This window comes from Pan troglodytes, chromosome 5 (genome assembly GCF_028858775.2).
Source record: "Pan troglodytes isolate AG18354 chromosome 5, NHGRI_mPanTro3-v2.0_pri, whole genome shotgun sequence".
NCBI lineage: Eukaryota > Metazoa > Chordata > Mammalia > Primates > Hominidae > Pan > Pan troglodytes.
Window position 1 is genome coordinate 85,535,368 of NC_072403.2, and position 18,926 is coordinate 85,554,293.

Genomic DNA, 18,926 nt, shown 5'->3' on the forward strand with positions numbered 1-18,926 from the left:
AAGACAGAAAGGTGGGGGAAGATTCCTGCCTTGGGAGAAAAAGCAGCAGGTGAAAGGAGGACAGGAGAGGATCAGAAAGATTCTGTTTCCTGAGGCTACTTCTAAGGGCTAAAGGCGCTCAACATAACAAGAGCTACGGGAGTTATGAGCCTCGAACCATGGATGAAAATCTATATCTGTATCTATATCTATCTATAAAATCACACACTGTTTTCCAGTTTCTTGAGTATTATCTTAGAGATATTCTGTACACTTGTGATTTAATGTCTCCAGGAGACTTCTGTATTTTTATTTAAGGACTAGAGAAGACGTGTGTATCTCTGAGATAGAAGGAAAAGAATAAGGGGAGAGACTGAAGAAGTAAATGAAAGAGGAGCTCCTCACTGGGCGTGATAGCACATGCCTGTGTAGTGCCAGCTACTTGGGAGGCTGAGGCAGGAGGATCGCTTGAGCTCAGCTTGGGCAACAAAGCAAGACCCTGTCTCAATTATTTAAAAAAAGAAGAATTACTGAAGCAAGTCCTTAGAGGAGGTGGGAGAGAGAGAATCAGTGTAGTGTGGGCATATGCTATAGCAAGAAGGACTGACTCTATTCAGAGCTAGGAAGGGCAGGTTGATGGCAACAGAGATTTCTGATGCTGTATCCCTTAGGAGGCCCAAGTTCCTCGGCTTTATGGTAGCAGAAATGTGTGTAGAGAAGACGATGGCTCGAGCAGGATGCAGAAAAGATGTCAAAGAGTCACTGTGGACACTAGGAAACATCACAGAACTGTCAGATCCAAAAATCAATTCACAAAGGTTTATTTTGATGATTTATAAAAGAAACATTGCCATAGCAATTTAAAGCTATTTACAAATTAAAAAATAAATGTACATAAATGTATTCACATCACATTAAACAGTTTTAAAATATTACACGTAGTGTTGAACACAAAACATAAACTAAGTTTTAAGCCACATAGGTGTTCTGAAAGCATGCTCAACAACCACAGCCACTGGAGGATGGTCCACTGGAAAAATATGATTTCAGGAACCAGAAGTAAAGATGATTACCCTAGTCTCAGGTGATGTGGCCTTTAAAAGTCACTTTAACTTTAAACTGCAACACAAACTTAGATGAAGACAGACTGAACAAACAGTGAGAATTAATAAAAAAAAAATTCTCGTGTAGCTTAAAAACATAGAACAGGCTGGGCACAGTGGCTCATGCCTGTAGTCTCAACACTTTGTGAGGTCGAGACAGGAGGATCGCTTGAAGCCAGGAGTTCAAAACCAGCCTGGGCGACAAAACGAGACCCCATCTCTACAAAATACAAACGAACAAAACACAGCACATAGAAATTTATACTGTGATCCATGTGGAGTAGATTTAAACCAGGATGATCTTATTTGTGATTGACTGGGCATCGCACTTTTCTTTCTTTTTTCTTTTTTTTTTTTTGAGTTGGAGTCTCGCTCCATCGCCCAGGCTGGAGTGCAGTGGTGTGATCTTGGTTCACTGCAACCTCCACCTCCCGGGTTCAAGTGATTCTCCTACCTCAGCCTCCTGAGTATCTGGGATTACAGGCGCCCGTCACCACACCCAGCTAATTTTTTGTATTTTTAGTAGAGATGGGGTTTCACCATGCTGGCCAGGCTGGTCTCGAACTCCTGATCTCATGATTCGCCCACCTCAGCCCCCCAAAGTGCTGGGATTACAGGCATGAGCCACCGCGCCCGGCCACTTCACATTTTTCTTTTGCAGGTTGCATGCCAGCCGATATTCCTCTGTGCTGGGAAGGGAAAGTTTGAGGATGTATCAAGACCACAGCAGTGGATCTCACTGCTCTTGCCTACTCAGGGCTTTATCTACACATTAATAGCCCCTCAGAGGAAAGGCAACAGCCAAAGAGTCGACACTGGCTCTGGGCTTGGATGCTGCCTCTGATAAACGCTGGGCACTCTGACCCTGAAGCCAGGGAGGGAGTGCTTGGCAGCTGCCTGGACACACTCCCCTCAGTCCAGTTGCCAGGCCAAATTATACAGTGGATGGCAGCTCCATAGAGATGCTAAAGTTTGAGGTCTAAGTGTCAGAGAGAGCTGACAATTTTTATGAGGAAAGTGAACAACAACAGGTGTTTATCAGTACCTGAGAATTATCATCTAGTTTAATTAAGCAAAGGTATTAGGAGGTCTGTTTCAGCTCATTCCCTTTAGTATGGCCCTAAAAAATCAACAGAACTGTCCTACTTCATGTTGCCCGACTTGCAGGCAGGTATGTGAATCTAAAGTAGAAGTCCTAGCATATATATTATTCATAATTAAACACAGTTCATTTTATTATTCTGGCAACTAGTGATATTTCATGATTATAGGCCTTAAAAATCTAATACAAGTACAATTTAAAAAAGACATAGAATGCTTACACAATACAGAAGGCACTTTGAGGTTACATGATAAATAAAAATACATTAATAGAGGCAGGATTATTTATTGGTTCCTTCAGTGTCTGTGTCCATGGTGATCATTGAGAGCCCAGTTTTGTACTTCACCTTTGGCAAATAGTGTAAAGAAAATGGCACCAAAAACATTAATAGCAGCAGCAATATAGAACACGGTTTGCCATTCTCCAACAGTGTTCTATAAAGAAAGACAAAAAATGCAAGTGAAATAAAATTTTGTGTGTAGTTCACTTCATTAAAAAGATAGTGTCACAAGAGTGTTAAAACAGCCACATTATTCATAAAAGCCTCATCCTTGAAACAACCCAAATGTCCACCAGCAGTAGGATAGTGGTATATTTGTTCAACGTAATACAATACAGCAATGAGAATGGGCTACAACATAAATACAGCTCACAAACAAAATATGAAGCAAAAGAAGCCAGAAAAAAAAGGTACATACTAAATTATTCCATTTATATAAAGCCCAAAGTCAGACCATACTAATCTATGGGGTTAAAAGTTGGGAGAGTGGTTCCACTTGGTGAGGGTGAAGGAAAAATAGGAGGAAGTGGTACCTGGGGTCTTACTGAGGGAGGTAATATTCTGTTTCTTGATTGGGTGCTGGTTACACAGATGTATTAACTTTGTGGAAATTCATCTAGCTGCACACTTTAGATTTGTGCATTTATTTATTTTTGTTTTTATTTTTGAGACAGAGTCTCACTCTGTCACCCAGGCTGGAGTGCAGTGGTGCAATCTCGGCTCACTGCAGCCTCCACTTTCTGGGCTGAGGCAATCCTCCCAACTCAGCCTTCCAAGGAGCTGGGATTAGAGGTGCATGCTACCATGCCTGGCTAATTTTCTTTGTGTGTATATATATATGTATATATATACGTATATATACATATACATATACATATATTTTTTTTAGTAGAGATGGGGTTTCGCCATGTTTCCCAGGCTGGTCTTGAACTCCTGGGCTCAAGTGATCCACTTGCCTCAGCCTCCCGCAGTGACGGTACTACAGGTGTGAGCCACCACGCCTGGCCTGGATTTGTGCATTTAAAAAAAGTTATACTTCAATAAAAAGTTTACTGAAGATAGATAGATATACTTCAATAAAAAGTGTACTGGCATGTCCCTGAATCATGCCTAACACTAACTAACACTAAGAAAGTCTTATGCCTGTGCACGGTCTCCCGGGTTCTCAGGTGAAAGGTGTCAGGTGGATCAAGTAAATACTGTTAAGATGAACTCAAGTTCAGCTTTGAGGATCTGTGACATCAGAGAGAGGCCTGGCAAGTATAAAAGATCTTGAATGGCATACAAAGCAGGATATAACATGGGATCTGTCAGTAAGACAACTGTTCAGTGTATAACCCTGTGGCATAAAAATATCAGACAGTTATCTAAATTTCTGGGTCATTGGACTACCTTTAACAACCATTTTTTGGATTTTTTCAATTTCACTCTAACCAGAGTGGTGACTATATTTGCAGCATTAAATAAGAAACACACGGCCGGGCGTGGTGGATCACGCCTGTAATCCCAGCACTTTGGGAGGCCGAGGCGGGCGGATCACAAGGTCAGGAGATCGAGACCATCCTGGCTAACATGGTGAAACCCCGTCTTTACTAAAAATATAAAAAATTAGCCGGGCGTGGTGGCCGGCGCCTGTAGTCCCAGCTACTCGGGAGGCTGAGGCAGGAGAATGGTGTGAACCTGGGAGGTGGAGCTTGCAGTGAGGCTGAGATCGCTCCACTGCACTCCAGCTTGGGCAACAGAGCAAGACTCCCTCTCAAAAAAAAACAAAAAAAACAAAAAACTGGTTGGGCGTGGTGGCTCATGCTTGTAATGCCGGCACTTTGGGAGGCTGAGGTGGGTGGATCACCCGAGGTCAGGAGTTCAAGACCAGCCTGGCCAACATGGCGAGACCCTGTCCCTACTAAAAATACAAAAATTAGCTGGGCGTGGTGGCAGGCTCCTGTAATCCCAGCTACTCGGGAGGCTGAGGCAGGAGAATTGCTTGAACCTGGGAGGCGGAGGTTGCAGTGAGCTGAGATCATGCCATTGCACTCCAGCCTGGGGAACAAGAGTGAAACTCCGTCTCAAAAATAAATAAATAAATAAACCAGGCCAGGCGTGGTGGTTTACGCCTGTAATCCCAGCACTTTGGGAGGCCGTGGTGGGTGGATCACGAGGTCAGGAGATGGAGACCGTCCTGGCTAACAAGGTGAAACCCCGTCTCTACTAAAAAGACAAAAAATTAGCCAGGCGTGGTGGTGGGCACCTGTAATCCCAGCTACTTGGGAGGCTGAGGCAGGAGAATGGCGTGAACCCGGGAGGCGGAGTTTGCAGTGAGCCAAGATCGTGCCACTGCACTCCAGCCTGGGCAACAGAGTGAGACTCCGTCTCAAAAACAAAACAAAACAAAACAAAACAAAACAAAAAAAAACAAACCAAGCAGGCCAGGCATGGTGGCTCATGCCTATAATCCCAGCACTTTGGGAGGCCGAGGTAGGTGGATACCTTGAGCCCCAGAGTTTGAGACCAGCCTGGGCAAGGTGGTGAAACCCCATCTCTACAAGAAGTAGAAAAATTAGCTGGACATGGTAGTGTACATCTGTAGTCCAGCTACTTGGGGGGCTGAGGTAGGAAGATCACCTGAGCCTGGGGAGGTTGAGGCTGCAGTGAGCCATGATTGCGCTACTGCACTCTAGCCTGGGCGATGGAGACCCTGTCTCAAAAAACAAACAAACAAACAAACAAAAAACCCAAACAAACAAGCAGTAGAACTAGCAATGAGGAAGTGAAAGAGAAGGCACTGGGAAGCCAGTATGAGGTCATTTATTTGGGAAAAAGGGAGAAACATGAAGAAAGAAACACCCTGTGGTGGTTATACTTGTCTGAGATGAATGCATTTTAGTGAAAAAAAATCTTAGATACTCATCTTAAATTCTGCTGAGGAATCAGTCAATAATTACATCTTATACCAGAAAGAAATGTTTGAAACAGCTTCTTAGGATTACTAAGACAAAGCTGCCCTGTGTGGTCTCTGGGATAAAATAATACTTCAGTGTTATCTGAAGGCAATGAGTGAACTTAAAATCAATCATTGTATTACAAGTCTCACACAGCTCCTAGTTTGTTTTTTAACAAAAATTCCACCAGTTTTTAGAGAATACTGTTTTGTTTATAACAACATTGAACCTCAGACACACTTTGAATTTTAATTATTGCATTATTTATTTATATGCTGACTCATTCCACAAAGTTTTTGAGGCAGTGCTCAAAGTAAAAAATTACAGGCTGGGCACGGTGGCTCATGCCTGATATCCCAGCACTTTGGGAGGCTCAGGCGGGTGGATCATTTGAGGTCAGAAGTTCTAGACCAGCCTGGCCAACATGGTGAAACCCCATCTGTACTAAAAATACAAAAATTAGCCGGGTGTGGTGGCATGTGCCTGTAGTCCTAGCTACTTGGGAGGCTGAGGCAGGAGAATCGTTTGAACCTGGGAGGCTGAGGTTGCAGTGAGCTGAGATCACGCCACTGCACTCCAACCTGGGGGACGAGTGAGACTTCATCTCAAAAAAAAAAAAAAAAAAAAAAGAAAGAAAGAAATTACTATTGTGAAGGGAAGTGTGTGCTTTTCCTTTTTTAAAATAATATACTTTAGAGTTTTATTTGGCCGGGTGCAGTGGCTCACTCCTGTAATCCCAGCACTTTGGGAGGCCGAGATGGGTGGATCACCTGAGGTCGGGAGTTCCAAACCAGCCTGACCAACATGGAGAAGCTCCGTCTCTATTAAAAATACAAAATTAGCTGGGCGTGGTGGCACATGCCTGTAATCCCAGCTATTCGGGAGGCTGAGGCAGGAAAATTGCCGGAACCCGGGAGGCAGAGGTTGTGGTGAGCTGAGATCGCGCCATTGTACTCCAGCCTGAGCAATAAGAGCGAAACTCCGTCTCAAAAAAAAAACAAAAAAACAAAGCACACACACACACACGCAAACAAAAAACAAAAATTAGCAGGGCATGGTGGTGGGTGCCTGTAGTCCCAGCTACTCAGGAGGCTGAGGCAGGAGAATTGCTTGAACTTGGGAGGCAGAGGTTGCAGTGAGCTGAGACTGCACCACTGTACTTCAGACTGGGCAACGGAGTGCGGAACTTATTTTATTTTGTTCATTTTTTTATTTTTATTTTTTATTTATTTTATTTTTTTGAGACAGGGTCTCCTGCTCTCACCCAGGCTGGAGTGCAGAGGCATGATCATAGCTCACTGCAGCCTCAAAACCCTGGGCTTATGCATCCACCTGCCTTAGCCTCCTAAGTAGCTGGGACTACAGGTACAAACCACACCCAGCTAAAACAGTGATATCCTTTTAATAGCATTAAACAAATGCTGTAACATATCCCAAATCAAGCGCAGTTCACACTTGTAAACATACAAGACTGTAATTCAGGAATCCATATTTCCCTAGCAGAAGTGTTGGCATTATCTGTAAGTGAAATGAACACATGGTAGTGAGCTGACTTAGGTTCTGGTGTTGCCACCCTGCTCCATGAGGACAAGGTTAAACATTTTGGACATGTCCATATTGAGACACAGAACTTTAGAAAAAGCATTTCTACAACATTCCTTTTTATTAAGTGAGAGGAAATAGTAACAGGGAGGTACCGTGTCACTTAAGGAATTAGAAATGGTAGATGTGGAGAAGAAGTAGGAACACTATCTGTGGGGAACACATATATGTCTGAAATCAGTATATTTGGTAATAAGAAAGTCTGTAAGTATGTCCTGAAATTCTTTTTTTTTTTTTTTTTTTTTTGAGACAGAGTCTTGCTCTGTTGCCAGACTGGAGTGCAGTGGCGATGTTGGCTTACTGCAACCTCCGCCTCCTGGGTTTGAGCGATTCTTGTGCCTCAGCCTCCTGAGTAGCTGGGACTACAGGCACCTGCCACCACACCGGCTAATTTTTGTATTTTTAGTAGAGACGGGGTTTCACCATGTTGGTGAGGCTGGTATTGAACTCCTGACCTCGTGATCCACCTGTCTCGGCCTCCCAAAGTGCTGGGATTACAGGCATGAGCCACTGCGCCCGGCCAATATCACAACTTTTATCTACTTGTGTGGTTTCAGCTACAGTGTCTTCATTTGACTTAGTTCAATTGTTTTGTCTAAAATCCAAAAACTGTTCTTTGAAAATATACTTTCCCATCCATTAAGGCATTTAGCTTTTTGTTGCTAAAAAGAATTTCATAAGAACATTTAGAATTTTAAACTTAATTAAAATACACTGAACTTTGACACAGATGTGCAGCTCCAAAACCTTTCCAGTTTACAAGTAAATTATCTACTTACATCAGGGGTCAGACTTTTAGCAATGACGGGCCCAACCATTCCTGGAATAGTGGCAAATGTATTTGTGATGCCCAGGAGGATACCAGCATACCTGTAGAAACATTTTCATAGACGTTTATTATTGTGATACACATTTAAACAGCTTCATTCTTTCCTTCTTCTTTCTTTTTTTTTTTTTTTTGAGACAGAGTCTCACTCTGTGGCCCAGGCTTGAGGGCAGTGGGATGATCTCAGCTCACTGCAGCCTCTGCCTCCCGGGTTCAAGCGTGCCTTAGCCTCCTAAGTAGCGGGGACTACAGGCATCCACCATCATGCCGGGTTAGTTTTGTATTTTTAGTAGAGCTGGGGTCTCACCATGTTGGCCAGGCTGCTCTCGAGCTCCTGACCTCAAGTGATCTGCCTGCCTCGGCCTCCCAAAGTGCTGGGATTTCAAGTATGAGCCACAGCGCCTGGCTGCTTCTTTCAATAGACAGCTATTCTGCTCCAGGTTGTGTTCTTGTGAAATTTTATGTCTAAATAAAATGTCTTATTGAAATGGGATTTTATATTCAGCTGGTGAAAAACTTGCATTTCAATAGTTAAGTAGCATTTTAACATTACATAGAGGAAGGCCTGGCGCGGTGGCTCACGCTTGTAATCCCAGCACTTTGGGAGGCCGAGGAGGGTGGATCACGAGGTCAGGAGATCGAGACCATCCTGGCTAACGTGGTGAAACCCCGTCTCTACCAAAAATACAAAAAAAAATTAGCCGGGCATGATGGCAGGCGCCTCTAGTCCCAGCTACTCGGGAGGCTGAGGCAGGAGAATGGCGTGAACCTGGGAGGCGGAGCTTGCAGTGAGCATTGATCGCGCCACTGCACTCCAGCCTGGCCGACAGAGCGAGACTCTGTCTCAAAAAAAAAAAAAAAAAAAATTACATACAGGAACACAGCCATGGAAATAACCCCTTTTTATAGTGATACAGGAAAGTTCTGAGATATCATTTTCATACAGAAAGCTTAGCATGTCTAGCTTAAAGTTTTTTAAGTTAAAAAAATTTCTTTCCTGATTTGAAAATTCAATTGTAATTAATTTTTGAAAATTAATACGAAAAAATAAAAAAATAAGGAAGTAAAATTACCTATAATTCTTCCCCATAGAGATGATCAACATTAACATTTTCATAAATATCCTATTTTTTCTGTCTGTATATATTCCTAGTATGTTATTATAGACGTGAGATCATATCAAACATAAAATTTAGTTGTTCCATTAATTACATTTTTTTTTTTTTTGAGACGGAGTCTCTGTCGCTCAGGCTGGAGTACAGTGGCGCGATCTCAGCTCATTGCAACCTCCGCCTCCTGGGTTCAAGTGATTCTTCTGCTTCAGCCTCCCAAGTAACTGGGACTATACACGCATGCCATGTAGGTCAGGCTGGTCTTGAACTCCTGATCTCAGGTGATTCACCTGCCTCGGCCTCCCAAATTGCTGGGATTACAGGTGTGAGCCACTGTACCTGGCCCGATAATTCATTTTTAAAATTGCTGCCTCTTTTTTTTTTTTTTTTGAGACAGAGTTTCACTCTTGTTGCCCAGACTGGAGTGCAATGGTGTGATCTCGGCTCATTACAACTTCCACCTCCCCAGTGCAAGTGATTCTCCTTTCTCAGCCTCCTAAGTAGCTGGGATTACAGGCATGCACCACCATACCTGGGTAATTTTGTATTTTTAGTAGAAATGGGGTTTCACCATGTTGGTTAGGCTGGTCTCAAACTCCTGACCTCAGGTGATCCGCCTGCCCCAGCCTCCCATAGTGCTGGGATTACAGGAGTGAGCCACTGCGCCTGGCCTAAAATTGCTGTCTCTTTACTAGGATGTTTGTCCTGTATATATTCATGAATTCTGGACTTTGAAGATTGTATCTCTTAGGTATCATTTCACATAATCTTATACCTCCTGTATTTCCTGTACACTGTTTCTAGACTCTAGATCCTAGGGGGTTCATTAGATTTAGTTTTAATGTTTTTGGTAAAAAACAAAAACAAAAACAAAAACAAAACACTTAAAGGTGAAGGAGGAGTTCAGTTAAAAAAAGTGCTGCTTAACTAATTCAGTTATGTATAAAGATCACAACGTTTTATGTTCAAAACTTGTGCATACACACAGCACTATAACAAAACCATGAAGTACAGATCTTTTTGGCTTATCCCCTTTAGGGGTGTATCTAAATTAACCAAGCTTGGCAGAGCCTCTCTTTTTTTTTTTTCTTTTTAAACCATTAACACCTTGGCAGTAAGAGGAGTCAACTGCAATGTTGCCAGCCTTTCCAGTGACAGATATTAAGTGCAGACGAATGCCATGAAATTCTAAATGTCAGCAACAAGAAGCTCATTCAAGTACTTATATTTCACTTGGCCAGGACAGGCCATGAAAGATTGATGACTACTTGGAAGAAAACAAGTTGTATGGACTCAGTCTGGATTCTGTGCTGTTGGAGTACTATTGGAATTAATAGCTGAAAATCTATCTAATTCCCATGAATTCAGGCAACAAAATTACCATAGAAAAATCTCTATTTTGGGGCCGGGTGTGGTGGTGCATGCCTGTAATCCCCAGCATTTTGGGAGGCTGAGGTGGGCGAATTGCTTGAGCCCAGGAGTTTGAGACCAGCCTGGGCAACATGGTGAAACCCTCTCTCTACAAAAAATAAAAAAACACACAAAAAATTAGCTGGGTGTGTTGGCTCAGGCTGTAGACCTGCTCACTACTCAGGAGGCTGAGGTGGGAGGATTGCAGGAGGATTGCTTGAGACTGCAGTGAGCCGTGATCTTGCTACTGTACTCCACCCTGGGTGACAGGGTGTGACTGTCTCAAAAAATAATAAATAAATTAATAAAATAAAATATCTATTTCAGTCTATAGAAGTAAAGGCCTATAAAATCCAAGTACACATTTATATGTTAATAGGAATATTATTTATTGGAAAACCTTGTATCTATTTACTGACTATTTATTGGAAAACCTTATATCAGACATGTTTATAAGGGTTTTATATATCATATTATATCATTTTAATTATAAAATCAACCCCATGAGGAAGGATTATCTTCATTTTATTTTTTAAATTTTAAAATTTTGTTAAGTTTTTTAGAGGTGGGATCTTGCTATATTGCCCAGGCAGGTCTTGAACTGCTGGGCCCAAACGATCCTCCCACCTTGGCCTTCCAAAGTCCTGGGATTACACGCGAGAGCCACTGCACCCAGCTGGATTATCTTCATTTTATAGATGAAGAAAAACCATAAAATGTCACCCAATTTGTCTGATTCTGAATCAGTACTTAATATTATAATGTTATAATCTACAGTGCTACCTTGTTAAAAAAAACAAAACACAGTAATCACTGAACCCAATCTGTAGGAAAGATAAATTTTCTCATGCTTCATTTTTCACCACAAGCCCTGGTGTTGAACTTATTTATGGCTTGTTTATGGTCCTCAAGTGCCTCTGTTTTAACTAGTAGAGAATTACACTGAATGGGCCCTCAGTTGTTACCACAACAAAAAGCAACTGTGAAAAACATAAGATATGTAATCCCCAATAAGATATGTAGCCAAGACTCCTGCAACTAGAAATAACTGGTGTGCTTTGAACGAAGAAATTCCAGTTGGAAAAGAAAAACTAAAAAGCTCATCTGAAGAGCTGAATCAAAATATAAGAAAGTTATCCTTTGAGCTAGAACTGCAAGGTTTAAACACACACACACACACACACACACACACGCACACACACACTAAGGGAGATAAATAATTTCGACTTTGGGCTGGGCATGGTGGCTTACGCCTGTAATCCTAGCACTTTGGGAGGCCGAGGCTGGCGGATCACCTGAGGTCGGGAGTTCGAGACCAGCATGACCAACACGGAGAAACTCCGTCTCTACTAAAAATAAAAAATTAGCAGGGTGTGGTGGCACATGCCTGTAATCCCAGCTACTTGGGAGGCTGAGGCAGGAGAATCACTTGAACCCAAGAGGCAGAGGTTGTGGTGAGCTGAGATTGCACCATTGCACTCCAGCCTGGGCAACAAGAGTGAAACTCTGTCTCAAAAACAAAACAAAACAAAAAACAAATAATAATAATAATTTTGACTTTGATGATTTATTTATTTATTTATTTGTTTATTTAATTTTTTGAGACTGAGTCTCACTCTGCAGCCCAGGCTGGAGTGCAGTAGCACAATCTCTGCTCACTGCAACCTCCAACTCCTGGGTTCAAGCAATTCTCATGCCTCAGCCTCCTGAGTCAGTGGGATTATAGTCGCCCGCCACCACACCTGGTTAATTTTTGTATTTTTAGTAGAGATGGGGTTTCACCATGTTGGTCAGGCTGGTCTGGAGCTCCTAACCTCAAACGATCCAACCGCCTCAGCCTCCCAAAGTGCTGGGATTACAGGCATGAGCCACCTCACCCGGCCTATTTACATTGGAATAGTTGTGTCTCAGTCAGCTGAGAACAAGTACAGCAGTCCTCATTATCTGAGGCATAAAGGCACTTGCTTACCATCCTCCCAACTGCTACAACTATTTGCTGGCATCATTTATGTTACTAAAACTGTTTAGCTTCTTATGATATCTAGATAAATGTCTTTTTCGGCTTATAAGACTCATAAAATTTCAGGGTTGGACCTGGGTCTTTAAGATGTAGACTTCAACCACCCACCTGATGCTTGAAGCTCAGGCACAGGATCCCCCTGCTGCCTGTCCAGCATTATACTTCATGACATGACCCACCATCATCCAGGCCAGCTTAAGCTTATACAGATGCCAGCAGGAATCATGTTACTTTCATGTTTGTGTCTTCAACATCTGGTACAGTGCCTGGCACAGTGTTTCTCAAATGACTAGATCCATTAATGAGCATGCTATTACACTGAAATTTAGTAGTGACAAATTTATCTAATTGTACATCCAATTCATCTTTCTCCACCTTGTCCAAAACGGTATCTATCATAGGAGACCTGGCTGAAGTCCTGACATATCAAATCTACTATATTTTCTTTATTCTATTAGGCTAAAAATTATGTTGAGAAGTTAGACTGTTTTGCCATTTTGGCTCTTAGTGACCCAGTGGTGGCTCTTTAGTGGTCAGCATTTTCCTTTCTGAAAGCACACCAATCATCACTTTAATTTTTTTACTTGGATTGATCTGTGACCCTGGTCACCACACCTGACTCAAAGTTAGCCAGAAAATAATTACATTTATTGCATTATATGCAAATACCTTTATTGCATTATGAGCAAAGTGTTCTGTGTGTGTTCTATTTAATCTTCACAACGATCTTATAAGGTAGGTACCATGGATATTTGGTTTTCTTTTTCTTCAGCATCTATTTTCATCTTTTGACAATAGCACTATTTTTTTTTTTTGAGATGGAGTTTCACTCTTGTCACCCAGGCTAGAGTGCAATTGCTCACTGCAACCTCCACCTCCCAGGTTCAAGTGATTTTCTGCCTCATCCTTCCAAGTAGCTGGGATTACAGGTCCTACCACCCCACCTGGCTAATTTTATATTTTTAGTAGAGACAGAGTTTAACCATGTTGGCCAGGCTGGTCTTGAACTCCTGACCTCAGGTGATCTGCCCACCTTGGTGTCCCAAAGTGCCGGGATTACAGGCATGAGCCATTACACCCGGCCGACCATAGCTCCAATTTTTATCCGATGATCCAATTTTCTTTCATTGCTAGTTCAAGAGAGCAGGGGGGGCCCTCATCAGATTCCAGAGATTCTAACAAGACTTCAGGAATCTGATGAATCCTAAGCTACCTTTCAGATTTATTAAATGGTGTGGGTGACTTACCATCTTCTGGCTGGATGGCTGCTGAACCAATTTTATGTTCCTTATAATTTTTTTTTTTTTTTTTTTTTTTGAGATGGAGTCTCACTTTGTCGCCCAGGCTGGAGCACAGTTGCACAATCTCGGCTCACAGCAACCTCTGCCTCCCGGGTTCAAGCAATTCTCCTGCCTCAGCCTCCTGAGAAGCTGGGACTACAGGTGTGTGCCATCACACCCTGCTAATTTTTGTATTTTTAGTAGAGATGGGGTTTCACCATGTTGGCCAGGCTGATCTCGAACTCCTGACCTCAGGTGATCCACCCGCCTCAGCCTCCCAAAGTGTTGGGATTACAGGCGTGAGCTACCGTGCCCGGCTCAAAATGACTCATGTTTATTGACATGTTCATGTGTTATAATGGATGTTACCGATGGATTCCTCAGCATCCATTCCCACTCCCCACCCCCATCTGTGTAGCAATAGTGACGTCTGAGGGGCACTGACCCTTTGACTTCTAACTTTTGGGGTAGGTGCTGATTGTCCTAAAGTCACATGATATTCTCTTGGCCATTGGGGTTGGTTCATGTGACTCAGTTTGGGTCAACCAAAATGAAGCCCAGGACTTATTTCCATGGTGGAGAGAGGAAAAGATCCTTTTCTTTCTGCTTGATGTGAATGAAGAAGCATGTAGTCCTGATTGTTGCTGGCAATCATTTCATTGTGTGATTTTATAAGCAGACCCAGTCTTAGGACAAAACTACTACTGTAAAAGACAGACAGTGAGAAAGAAACAATCTGTGGTGATATTAGTAGGCAGCTGGATATCAACTCTTGCCTGAAGCCTATTATCTCTGGATACAATTAAGTGAATCAATAGATTATGCTGTTTAGCCCAGTTTAAATTAGAATTTCTACACTTCAACTAAAAACATCCTAAGCGATAACATAGCCTAGAACTATTTCTTGCCAAAACTCTCAATTCCCATATCCCTTTGACTATTCGTCAACCCTAGGCTTGACAAAACCTCAAGTCTTGGCCAGGTGCTGTGGCCCACGCCTGTAATCCTAGCACTTCGGGGGGCTGAGGCGGGAAGATTACTTGAGGCCAGGAGACTGAGACCACCCTGGGCAAGATAGGGAGACCCCATCTCTACAAAATATTTTTTGAAAAATTAACCAGGCATGGTGATGTGTGCCTGCAGTCCCAGCGACTCAGGAGGCTGAGCAGGAAGGATTACTTGATCCCAGGAGTTCAAGGCCACAGTGAACTACAGTGGCGTCACTGCACTCTAGCCTGGGTGACAGAGTGCAGCTTATCTTAGAGTATTTATTGAAGAGATAGGAGACTGAGGATTCATAGAAATCAGAAGATTCTGTAGGAGTCCAGGTGTGAAGATTTTGAGGTAGTGAAAAGAGGGTAAGAGTCCATCTGTCTTTTCTCCAAAATAAATTTATATCTATTATTTTTACAAATAAAGTGTATTAAAACTTTTGGGTTAAACTATTTACATAGCTCCCTTATTTACCTTGTCAACTGGCACAAAATGGTTTTAGATGTGGCTCAAAGAATATTTCCAGAGAGGTAGCTGTAGAAAGAATTTAGGGCTTAAAAGTAAAAATTTTAGGTTCAAGTTTTGGCTCTATCATTTATTATATTAGCTGTGTGCTGTAAGATAAATCACTTAACTTCTCTTAAGTTTCTTTAGCGTTCAAATAGGGCAAAAATACTTACTTCAAAGGAATGCTTTAAGGGTAAAATGGATAGTGTTTATGAAAGTGATGTGTAAACTATCAAGGGCTACACAAATATATTTGCACATAGGTAATATAGTTAGACAAATCAATTGGTCTACTCTTTGACATTCATTCATCTGACAAAATGCCTACTACATGCCAAGTGCCATGGAGAGCCCTGAGGACAATAAGGGAGTTTCTGCCTTCACAGAGTTCCTAGTCTAGCTGGGTGAACAGACACAGTAATGAGTTATTGCAATGTTCTGATGAGAGCACTGTGGACAGAGGTGATGATAGTTAAAAGTATAAATTTAAAAACAACTTCCTGCTTTAATTATTGTGTAAATTAAAATCTTGTTAAGAATTTAAAGTCATTCCTACAGTAGTCAAATCCATAGAGGCAGAAAGTAGAATGTTGGTTGCCAGGGCCTGGGAGGAAGGAGAAATGGGAGATTGTGTTTAATGGGTACAGTTTCTGTTGAGAAGATGAAATTGTTCTAGAGATTGTTGGTGGTGCTAGTTATGAAACAATGTGAATACTTAATGCCACAGAACTGCATACTTAAAATGGTAAGTTTTATATCATATCTATTTTATCAGGTTTTTTTTTTTTGAGATGGAGTCTTGCTCTTGTTGCCCAGGCTGAAGTGCAATGATGCGATCTCAGCTCACTGCAACCTCTGCCTCCTGGGTTCAAGCGATTCTCCTGCCTCAGCCTCCTAAGTAGCTGGGATTACAGGTGCCCGCCATCATGCCTGGCTAATTTTTGTATTTTTAGTAGAGATAGGGCTTCGCCATGTTGGCCAGGCTGGTCTCAAACTCCTGACCTCAGGTTATCTGCCTGCCTTGGCCTACCAAAGTGCTGGGATTACAGGTGTGAGTCACCGCCTCTGGCCTTTTATCAGGATTTTAAAAAATATAATTTAAAGTCAATCACAGCAAATCTTTATATTAGTACTCACGAAGGAGCAATATCCAGATGGTTGATGCTAAATCCAGAAGAGCAAAAGCCTCCCAGTGTTGTTGATATAGTTAGGAAAGCAACGGCCAAAGAATAATCACAGCCAATGAAGCCAGCAGCTACCAGGAATACTGCAGGTCCAATCATTCCTGGAGTTAAAAAGTTATAAAAGGGAAAAAAACACCCAGCATTAATATTTGCTCTACCTTAATATGGTATAAATCTGAAATTTGAAATTGCTGCCACCTACTGTAGAAACACTATATTGCCTGGAAGACTAACAAATTTCATGAAAAAAAAAAAACAAAACTTCTGGAAAACATGGGTACAACTAATATACTATAAAAGGAAAATCTCATTATGCAATGTTATTAAATCTACATGTGGCCAAAACTCAGCTAAAATTCCATGGTGTTAGAGAAGAACAAGACAAGAACAACTTAAAAATATGTTTCTAGAGAGAAGCAATAGCTGACACAGAATGTGGTTTAAAATACATATAACCAAAGGAGATAAACTGAATAATAAACTCTGTTGGATGAGGTTAGAATAATATTCCATCTTGCCTGGGTGTGGCAGCTCACACCTGTAATCCCAGCACGTTAGGAGGCTGAGGCGGGAGAATCACTTGAGGCCAGGAATTTGAGGCCAGCCTGGGCAACACAGCAAGACCCTGTCTCTACGAAATATTAAAAACAAAATTCGCCAGGCATGGTGGTGCACACCTGTAGTCCTGGCTGCTCAGGAGGCTGAGGTGGGAGGATTGCTTGAGCCCAGAAGTTCAAGGTTACAGTGAGCTATGATGGCACCACTGCACTCCAGCCTGGGTTGCCAGAGCAAGACCTTGTTTCTTAAAAAGATTTTTTAAAATCTCTGTCTTCATTCTCTCTCTCTTTTTTTTGAGCTGGAGTCTCTCACTCTGTCACCCAGGCTGGAGTGCAGTGGCGTGATCTGGGCTCACTGCCACCTCTGCCTCCCAGGTTCAAGTGATTCTCCTGCCTCAGCCTCCTGAATAGCTGGAATTACAGGCCTGGGCCACCACACCCAGCTAATTTTTGTATTTTTAGTAGAGATGGGGTTTCGCCATGTTGGCCAGGCCATTCTCGAACTCCTGACCTCAAGCGATCCACCCACCTTGCCTCCCAAAGTGCTGGGATTACAGGTGTGAGCCACCATGCCCGGCCTTGGTTTTTTTTTTTTCTGCCCCACCTAATCTGCAGGAATCCTCCCTATTATTAACAACTGATAAGAATACACATTGGTCATTACAGGCAGTTAAGCGTAAAATATGAGAAGAGACTTAATGAGTGGGCTGTCAGTTTTTCTGTCTACAGCAGTGCTATCCAATAGCTCTCTGTGATGATGGAAATGTTGTATTTGTATATACTGCAACTAAGGAACTTTAAAAAACATTTCAATTACATTAACTTACTTATTTATTTATTTTCTTATTTTTTTGAGACAGGGTCTCACTGTCGTCAGGCTGGAGCGCAGTGGTGCGATCATGGCTCACTGCAGCCTTGACTTCCCAGGCTCAAGTGATCCTGTGCCTTGGCTTCCTGAATAGCTGGGACTACAGGTGCACACCACCATGTCTGATTTAATTTAATTTCATTACTTTTATTTATTTATTTTGAAATAGGGTCTCATTCTGTTACCCAGGCTGGAGTGCAGTGGCACAATCTGAGCTCACTGCAACCTCTGCCTCCCAGGTGTAAGCAAGTCTTGTGCCTCAGCCTCCTGAGTAGCTGGGATTAAAGGCATGTGCCACCATGCCTGGCTGATTTTTTTTTTTCACTCTTTTTGCCCAGACTGGAGTGCAGTGGCAAAATCTTGGCTCACTGCAACCTCCGCCTCCCAGGTTCAAGCAATTCTCCTGCCTCGGCCTCCTGAATAGCTGGGACAGCCACACACCACCACGCCAAGCTAATTTTTGTATTAGAGATGGGGTTTCACCATGTTGGCCAGCCTGGTTTCGAGCTCCTGACCTCAAGTATCTGCCCGCCTCCGCCTCTGCCTCCCAAAGTGCTGGGATTACAGGCAACAGCCACCGAGCCCAGCCAGGGTCTTTTTATAATGTAATTACTGAAGTATAGTCACTGAGACTTCCAGGGTCTCTACTGAAGACTTTTAAAAAGTTAAATGATTGTCTTAGACAGTTTTATTTTTACGTACATTTTTTTCTAACTATTTTTAGAGACAGGGTATTGCTCTGTTGCCTAGGTTGGAGTGCAGTGTTGTGATCATAGCTCTCTGCAGCCTCAAACAACTAGGCTCAAGAGATTTTCTCACCTTAGCCTCTGGAGTAGCTGGGACTACAGATACATACCATCATGCCTAACTGATTAGATAGTTTTAAAAGTTACCTTTCTAGGCCAGGCACAGTGGCTCACGCCTGTAATTCCAGCACTTTGAAAGGCTGAGGTGGGAGGATCGCTTGAGCCCAGGAATTTGTGACTAACCTGAGCAACATGGTAAAACCATGTCTCTACAAAAGTTAAAAAATAGTTAGCCGGGTGCTGTGGCATGACCTGTAGTCCCAGCTGCTCAGGAGACTGAGGTGGGAGAATTACTTGAGCCTAGGAGGTTGAGGCTGCAGTGAGCCATGGTTGTCCATCCTGGCCAATGGAGCAAGAC

The 18,926-nt window shown here is 42.5% G+C and overlaps 1 protein-coding gene across 5 annotated transcripts in view; it reads right to left on the reverse strand.

Moving 5' to 3' along the window:
• Window positions 1-18,926, reverse strand: part of SLC17A5 (solute carrier family 17 member 5) — a 72,414-nt gene that overhangs the window by 12,537 nt on the left and 40,951 nt on the right. For 3 of the 5 annotated variants that reach the window (XM_003311405.5, XM_016955862.4, XM_009451559.5), the window contains 3 exons: window positions 16,291-16,438; window positions 7,785-7,875; window positions 785-2,618 (listed from right to left, as the gene is read on the reverse strand). In XM_003311405.5, the coding sequence (XP_003311453.1) occupies window positions 2,481-2,618; window positions 7,785-7,875; window positions 16,291-16,438 (377 nt within the window). In that variant the 3' untranslated portion in view covers window positions 785-2,480. Of the gene's footprint in view, window positions 1-784; window positions 2,619-6,265; window positions 6,364-7,784; window positions 7,876-16,290; window positions 16,439-18,926 lie in introns of those variants that run through there. The other 2 variants (XM_054686049.2, XM_009451561.5) reach the window with 2 other exon arrangements.